The following is a 9,401-nucleotide window of genomic DNA, read 5'->3' as shown; positions in this document are numbered from 1 at the left end:
TGTATTTCCCGTATATAAATATTACATACTTTAAAAAACATGTATATCTTTCTCTTTCATCTTATAATCACATATGTGAAAATGTGTAATGCTCTTGAAAAGAAAAAGTTGAAAACAAAATAGATGAATTAACTGTCAAATTGTCTGAGTGCTTTGAACAACTCAAAATTTTTAATGAAATTCGAAATGAGTTGGAAGATCAAAAAATCATTTGTAAATATCTCAACAATGAAAAATGTATTTTGTCAATCATTTGATTTATTGAGGGGTTATTTTCGGAATTAATATAGAAACAGTTAGGATTCTCTAACTTTAAAAGGTAATGGTTTCTACCAAGTAATCCCCTTCTTCCTACCAATTTCAAAAGGAAAAGGAGTTAACAGAGCAAACATTATGTCGTGACCCATCCTTGTTTAAGGGCCGTTTATCAAACACTTACCCGGCAAGTGCTTATTGGTAAAATTTAAATGCCAAAGATGAAAATTTTGCAAAATGAAAACGTAATTTTAATAATTATTTAATGAAAGAAAAAATAAAATGTAATTGCTGGGAATTGAACCAATTAAACCCCTGCGGATCCTCCATTGTCGACTGGGGGATTGCATTGCACCACCATCGCTCTTCATCTTCTTCCCCAAACCACCGCTCATGTCTGCATCATCGGTACCGGCATCGCCCGCTCCTCTGTCGCTCACTTCCTCTGCCGATACTCCCCAACTATCACCCGAATCACCATGTTTGAGCATCATCCGTTTGTCGAAGCCAACCCTGAACAATCTGGGTGTTGTTCCCTTACGCCTTTTCCCTCCTTAAAATAACCAATTTGAACAGGTACATCTCTGTCTCGATTACTTTTTAAATAAATGCCTATCTGCTCATTTCTATTAACTTTGTGATCCTTTGGTTAACTAATTGTCTTAGGCATGGAAAATAGGATTAACATAGTGTTGTGCTACTGATGTATTAACATAGTGTTGTGCTGTTGATAGGGAATGAAAATGAAAKGCCTAATTAGTTATTAGTAGCATAGAATTCTAGCAGTTAGGTTTTTTTTGGTTGATGGTGTAAGCCTATGGGGTTGGTGATTACTGCCTACCGGGGTTGCTACACCTAATCATTTGGACTTTTAGTCAAAATTACATCAGTATAATCTATGTACTCAGTATCAAAGAGTAACTCCTCTCGGTGTTAGTTATATATATTATCCTATTATTTAATTGGTTTTTAGTAGTTTGGGCTTTAATAGTAATAATAATATGCCCCTTCCTATGATATGGAGAGTTATCCTCGATACATCTTTTAGTGATACTTGTTCACTTTGCTTTTATATCCTATATATGATGAATATCCTTAATTGTCAACYTCTCCATCTTTCAAACCAAACAAYAGTACATGTCTTTCCCAACCACTACTTGGGCTAATATGCTTATCTGCTTCTTTCACATCCCAATCACACTGCTACAAGAGTACAAGTGCATTCTTTTAACTCTATTTTAAAACCAAACCGAATGACATAGTAAATCCCACGAAGAGGTATGTACGGTCTAGGGAGGGTAAGTTGTACACAAACCTTACCTCTATCCCAAGGAGTATTTTCGTGAAACATACATTTGGCTTGCAGAACAAATAGATATACCAAGCAAGTGAGACATATGTGTGAGCGTGTGTATAAGAAGCTAGACAATGTAACACGGTAGACGAAAGGGAAATAGGTTACACAAACAAAAAAGGGRTGAGGGAGCACAAAAACAATATAGATAACTACAATCTCACCCTCTACTACTCTCCCCTCGCCCCACCTACAAATCCCTACCGTTAGAAGTTCATGTCCTCTCAAATATCTAAGGCTCATGTTCATCCTCAACTAGTCATCCCATGTCCTTCTTAGCCTACACCTTTTTCTCACCCCTCGACCATCAAACTCTTGACCCTTCTCACGGGTGTCATCATCTACCTCCTACGTATGGAATCCTTTACATTTGCCAATAAATGGAAATCAATTCCTTGACTTTATGCGAAGGAATGATCGAATCCCTCAACCACGAATTCAAAGGAATTTAACAATTCCATTCATTTCAAGATGTGAACCAAATATATGAACTAGAATTTGGTGAAAGGAATTGGTAATTCCAATTCCTTTGAAATCCAATGGATTCCATGAACCAAACAACACCTTAAACTCTGCGGATTCCTAATTTTGATTTAAGTCATCGTCATCATCTACTTAAAAACTTGCCTAAACCAACGTTAATCTCATATTGACTTTTGTTTTCATAAGGGGGTGTTTGGTTCACATAATGCGATCTGTCAAAGTAATTAGGGTTTGAAGGAATTGGAATGAAATTTCATCAGCTGTGACCATGTGTTAGGTTGGCAGGAACTGGAATGGAATTTCTCGAAACAATTTGAATATGTTTGTTTGGTTTGTTGAACATAATAATGGTGGTGGATGGGAGATGGTGGTGGTGATGGTGTAACGATAGTTGTGGTTGTGGTGACGATTGTGGTGACGTTGGTGACATCAGTGGTCGGTGAAGGAGATGGTGAGGGTGGGGGTGAAGGCATCAATGGTAACGACGGTGTTGACAACCCTCGTGGTGAGATGGAATATAATGGAGTAATATAAGAGCATAATAATTTTTCTAAAATGGGATAAAGGAATTGGAGTTCCATGCTAGAACCTAAGGAATTTACATTTTGCCATATTTAGAATTCGAATTCCTGACCAAAACTCAAAGAATGAACCAAGCGCATAAATGGAATTTGGTCATTGGAATTGACTATTCCAATTTCTTCAAATTCCATCAGATTCCGACCAACCGAACACTACGTAAGGGTACTTTAAGGGGGCATTTAGTTTGATGAAATGGTTTTGAGGGATTTGGATTTCGTAGAGGGATTTGGATTTGGAATTTTTGGTGTGTTTGGTTTATAGGATTTGGAATTGAATTGGATTCCAATATTTATAAAAATAATTAAATTACATTTTCATTAATTGATGATTCCAAAACAATTTTTTTAACATTTTTAAAACATTATCACATACAATCTTACGAAATCCCACGAAATACTAAGCACCATGAAGGATTTCAAAATCCTATGCTTGGGATTTCAATGAAATGTCGGAGTTATATTAGTAGGCACCATAAAGAGTCCAGAGTTTCCATTTACATGCATCTCTCCTCTCAAAGAACACATCATGGAATATACAAGATGTTCTCTTGTCAAACCTCTTATATATGTTAGTAACCACAAGAAATGCAACATAGCATTGGTTAGATTTTAATTCAAATTATGTATGTCTATATTATATTATAGAACTTTCGGTAAAAGTTGTAAGAACCACTTATTACCTATTGCGTACACCTTAGTAATTCATAATCTTTTAAATTTCAAGTTTACAAGTAATCACTTCACATGTACAGTTTCTTAATTTTTTTTTTAACTCCATAAGATTAACTAGTCATCAATTGATAAACTCATTCTAATAGAGGATAATCATTGAGGCCTACTGTATGACAAAATACACCGTCATTATCTTTATTAAAAAATACCATGATGTTTCTTATCTACATAAGAATCAATAATGTGACATTATTAACTATAATAAAAAGATTCCATAATAACTTTTTAATTGACCAAAACAAATTATTTGTTCCATGTTGGTATTATATATATATATATATATATATATATATATATATATCCATTTGGTAGACCCGGCACACATGACTTTTATGTCACAATAATTGATGTTATAGTTTATTTTTGAAGAAATTCATATTTTATTAAGAGTAGATTACATATTTTGGTCTGTGTGGTTATATCAAAATTATGAATTGGGTCCCTAAACAAATTAATTAATTAAGGACATCACCATTGTGGTTCCAATTTTGTTAAATATTGGATCCTTGAACCTAACTTTGTTTAATGCACTCTTAACCCCCTCACATGCTTCTGAAGTGAGGGGTATTTTTGTCTTTTAGACTGAGATTTTATTGTACAAGTTCATAAAGCTTATGTACAACGGTGTACAACATTTAAAAAAAATAAAAACAGAACATACACTATAAACCCCGCCAATACTTCACCATCCCTATCCCTGGTGTCGCATTTTTCTCTGGTGGAGAAGTGAATCCAATAACAAAAACTCTTCTGCGATCGATTGCATTATTTCATAGCTTCAAATTGCAAGTTCAAGAAAGACTGTGCAGGTAGATTGCAAAAACTGTTTCACCATTGTTGGATCGAGAACTAGAGATGTTATGGTGGTGGTGGAAGCTAATAACACTTATATGATCGCTAGAGGGGTTGAGAAATTTGGAAGTAGTATGACCACCATTGCCTTTTTGGGGCCAGTTTTTGAGCAATCCTGCAACATGATCGCATTTTTTGCAGATGATTCCGAGCTCTGTTTATAGCAATTAGGATGATGATGATGATGATATCTGATACAAATTTCTACRGTTTGATGGGTGCAAAAGAACTCACCAAAACAGAGAAATTTGTTTCTCAAGCCTTGCTCATTGTACTAAGTCAATTCTACAACTCACCAGAACTTAATAAATCAATTTCAAACAAATCCAATCCAAATCGATTTCAAAACAAAACCCATCCCAGATCCCGTAGTGAAGCTGTTGGATTAAGTTGAAAAGTGAAGACAGCAAAAAAATGAAATAATATTTGTTTTAATAATATTTGCTGTTCCAAAAAAAAAAAATGAAATTTTATCTTGGGTTGCCTCAAAAGGTTCATAAGGATGATACTAATTATGCAAGGTCAGAATGGTGCTTGCTTTTGTTTGTTCATTTTGTTGACATATCCAAAAAAACCCATTTCGTGTTATGGTGTCTAAGGGGAATGGGTGATGAGGGAAGCCGCAAGTTACAAGCCAACGTTTTTGCTCTCTCTTTGATCTGGTCGGCAGCCACTACTGAGAACAAATTAAAATAGAGAGAGTGCCCGAGAGAAAAAGGGGAGGTAAGGTGCGGGCAGTGGTGAGTGGCCTGAGTTGGGGAGGAGGGAGGGCGGCATGGACTTTCTTGGGGGCAACGATGAGTTGTAGCCACACACACACACATATATATAAAACTTGTATATATTTTGTAAAGGATAAAAGGTAAAAAGACGATATTACCCCTGAATTAACAGAGCAATGATTAGTGGAGTTAGGACAAGGGACCCAATCCGTAATAAAAGTGAAGTTATGATGACTGCATCTGTAATGATTTCATATGTGCAATCTGTCTAGAAAAAAGGATTTTGGGAGGGGGGAGGGAGAGATAGAGATACTGCCATTTTTGGATGTTTTATGTTTTTATTTATCTCCAAGCATCAATGATGCAAAACAATGTTAAATAATGTAATGAGTATATTCAAATCCATTTTCAATCATATTTATTTTTGCTCCCATCTCTATTCTTAAAATGAACCGAACGTCCCCTTAGTCACTATGACAAAATTGAGTTTATACATAGGACCCCTAAAGTGTTGAAATATCCTAATGGCGTGCCTTATAGGACCTAAGTCTATAGGACCAAAAAAAAAAACATCCTATCTAAAAGTGTTACAATAAGTTTATATTGCACTTTTAGGCATCGTAATAAGTTTTCTAGGACATTTTTTAAAATATAGTGTCGTATTAGCTATTTTATAGGACTCTGTTTGAGGAAGTGTTCTATAAACAAGAGTGTCCTATAAAAAGATGGGTTTATAATACATTTGTCAGAAAATATCCTATAAAATAGCTAATACAACTTCTTATTTTAAAAAATGCTCTAAAAACATGTTATGATGCTCGAAAGCATCCTATAAATTTATTGTAACACTTTTAGATATAACATTTTATTCTTTAATCATGTAAACTTAAGTCCAGTAAAGCACTCTATTCGGACAATTAAACTTTAGGCGTCCTGTAAACCCGATAATGTCTTAAGTTATGAATTTATTAGTAATGAGCTTATGTTAACGTACAATTTATTGTATTCTTACAAATTATAGTATGTGACAAAACTGTCATATTATGATATTATTTATCAATCTTGTCTTTAATTTTAAAGCAACATTCACAGATATAGCAGAATTGGATCCACTAATTATGATACTGATGATATCTTTCTCACATTTACAAAGACAGAATGTCATCATGAATTCTTTTTCTTTTTAAATTCATTCATGTTTGCTTTTGATATTGTTGACTTGACTTGGGCTTCCACTATTGATTAAATTCATTATTAGTTGGATCCACTATTATTTGTATAATCATTAAGCCTACTCCTATAGGTCTCTACTCATCTCTCGGGTCATTCCTACCTTCCCATAATTCATAATGGTTGTTCTCTCTGAAATATGCTCATCTTCTTCAACTCATGCTTATAGATATGATGTATTTTTAAGTTTTAGGGGTCTTGACACTCGCCATAATTTCACCGATCATCTTTACGAGGCGCTTTTCAATGTTAATATCACTACCTTTTTGGACGATGAAGAGATGGAAACGGGAGAAGATTTGAAACCAGAGTTGGAGAGTGCAATCAAAGCATCCAGAGCTTCTATTATTGTGTTGTCTCAGAATTATGCTTCTTCGACCTGGTGTCTCGATGAATTGGTACTGATCCTCGATCAAAAGAGGACCTCCGGTCATATTGTTATTCCCATCTTCTATCATGTCGAGCCCACCGATGTCAGGAAGCAACAAAACAGCTTTGGAATTGCTATGGAGAAGCATAAGCACAGGATGGAGATAGAGACAAATGCAAAGAAACGAAGTCATTGGGCTAAAAAAGTGGAGCTATGGAATGAAGCACTGACGGAAATTGCTGACTTAAAGGGAAAAAATTCAAAGAATCGGTAACAACTTTCTTGCCCAAATTTGAACACATTAATTTAAATACAGAACCGTGTGCAATTCAATAAGTTTCTTTAGTGCCATAAATATACATCTCTTGTCTATTTTCAATATGTTTGAAAGGTTTTTCTATTATGTGCCCTTAGGATACATATAGAATAAGGASATTTAATATTGAAATGATTATTTCCTCATATTTCTTAATTAATTAATTACCATCTATGTGTTAATTATTGCTCCCTCTCTCAAGATTTATATAATCATTTTCGATTTTTCAATTTTCTTTGCACCTATGAATCACACACATACACACATGTAGGAAGAATTTTATCATCAAAGTAAGTCAATAAGAAAATGTGCTTCTTGTTCTAAGTAAAGAAAGCTTGGTAAGAAACTGTAGGTAGCAAAATAACATACTTGTGTGTGTGTGTGTATATATATAAATGGGTATTTTAGTCGCTACTAAACTACATCTACTTCAAGTAATAAATATTAGAAGTATGAGAGAGAAACTCGATATTTTCATTAATGACCAAAAGAGAGTGTACAACTTTCTAACATCACATAAATTGGCAAAAAGAAAACATAATTGAAAAATAGTAGCAAAATGTGACGAATCTGATTTGTTTGGTTTTCACATTGATGTTTCAAATTTCAGGAAAGAGACGGAGTTCATTCAAGAAATTGTTACTGAAATTCATCGTAGATTAGGTGTACCCTTAAAAGTGACTGTACCATTTCTTATCGGCATGGACCACCACATCAAATTCATTACTTATTGGTTGGAAGATGGATCCTCTACTTGTGCTGAAATTCTCACAATTGTAGGCATGGGTGGGATTGGGAAGACATCTTTGGCCAAATATCTTTTTTGCTTGCATTGTCGTGAATTCCAAAGAAGCAGCTTTGTAGAAGATATCAGTAGGAGATGTGCTGAAAAATTAACTGGATTGCTTGATTTACAAAAACAAATTTGTGGTGACATTTCAAATAAAAGTTCAATTCAAGTCCATGATGTTTCTATATACACCTCTCAGATTGAGAATACACTAGCAAATAAAAAGGTGTTCCTAGTTCTTGATGATGTTGATAGTTTCAGTCAATTGGATGCATTACTTGGAAACAAAGGTTTTCATCCGGGATGCAAAATCATAATAACGGCCAAGGACGCGTCGTTGACAGAAAAGTGTGAGCTATTCAACCTTAAAGTTCAACCCAAGCATACAAAGCACTTACTCGAAGCCTTATATGAGACTCAGTCACTGGAGCTTTTATGTCTTCATGCCTTCAAGTGCAGCAGTCCGGAGGAAGGTTACAAAGAGGTTTCAAAAGAGCTTGTGAAATATTGTAAAGGACATCCATTGGCTCTTTCAGTTTTGGGCAGGTCTCTACGTAATGGAAATATAGCTGAATGGGAGGATTGCCTAGAAAGGCTAAAGGAAGAACCTGATTCTCGTATTAAGAAGGTCTTGCAAATGAGCTTCGACTCTTTACCATCTACAGATGACAAGGAATTGTTTAAGCACATTGCTTGTTTTTTTGCTGGGAAAGATAGAGAATCAACTGAAACAATATTGAAGGCATGTAAGATCCGCACAGTACTTGGGATCAAGAATCTCGTTGATAGATGCCTTCTTTCGATTGATAGTAATAAGAAGTTGATGATGCATCAATTGGTTCAAGAGATGGGAAGAGATATAGTACGCCAAGAATCACCTGACATGCCAGAGAAGCGTAGTCGATTGTGGTGTCATGAAGAGTCATTCAATGTATTGGAACAAAACAGAGTAAGAGGCCATTTATACTTGTCATAATTGTGCAAATTTTTAAGTAACACACAATATTTGTTTACACTAACATAAGGTTAATAAGTAATTTGACATTTCTGTTACTTCTTAGGGTACAAGAAAGCTTAAAGGCCTTGTTCTAGACATGGAAATGCTTGAGAAAGAGAACATGTATGACTCGGTTGAGTTGAAAACAGATGCATTGAGAAAGATGGATAACTTAATGCTACTACAACTCAATTATGTGCGACTCGGTGGATCTTATGAGAACTTCCCTAAAAAATTAAGATGGTTGTGTATGCATGGGTTCCCTTTAGAGTATATACCTCCAAACTTGCAATTGGAGAATCTAGTTGCCCTTGACATGTCTTATAGCAGCTTCAAATCTCTGGACATGTCGTATGGCAACTCGCAACGACCTGGGAAGTCGCAAAAGGTAAGCATCTGCTTTAATTTATATTATTCTTCTATGTTGGGTTAATACAATTCACTAAGTATTTTACCTTATCTCTATTTTAACAGCTAACTGGCTCGTGCTCAAAAGACAACAAACGGTTGCTTAGATCATTGAAGATTCTTAATCTAAGTTTCTGTAAACAGCTTCATAGTCTCTGTGGCTTTATCGAACTCCCTGCACTTGAGAAGTTATTACTTTCAAATTGCATAGGTTTGATTGAGGTTTGTGAATCAATTTGGCAATGTGATCACCTTGAGCTCATTGATCTGAGTTATTGCAATGAGGTTGGAAAGATTTTAAGAACTATAGG

At 34.9% G+C, this 9,401-nt stretch overlaps 1 protein-coding gene across 1 annotated transcript; it reads left to right on the top strand.

The window, feature by feature from the left end:
- Positions 1-629: 629 nt before the first annotated feature.
- On the top strand, positions 630-9,396 carry LOC112504153 (TMV resistance protein N-like; the record flags this gene model as incomplete). The annotated part of the gene is made up of 5 exons (XM_025108103.1): positions 630-831; positions 6,283-6,849; positions 7,506-8,634; positions 8,747-9,070; positions 9,157-9,396. Coding segments are annotated over exons 2-5 (2,214 nt in total), but the record flags the coding sequence as incomplete, so codon positions are not given.
- Positions 9,397-9,401: the final 5 nt, after the last annotated feature.

The sequence above is a fragment of the Cynara cardunculus genome, unplaced genomic scaffold (assembly GCF_001531365.2).
Source record: "Cynara cardunculus var. scolymus isolate 2C unplaced genomic scaffold, CcrdV1 Un_Scaffold_4779, whole genome shotgun sequence".
Lineage (NCBI taxonomy): Eukaryota > Viridiplantae > Streptophyta > Magnoliopsida > Asterales > Asteraceae > Cynara > Cynara cardunculus.
The sequence above is the reverse complement of the archived record's forward strand: the minus strand, read 5'-3'. Positions and strand labels throughout refer to the sequence as shown.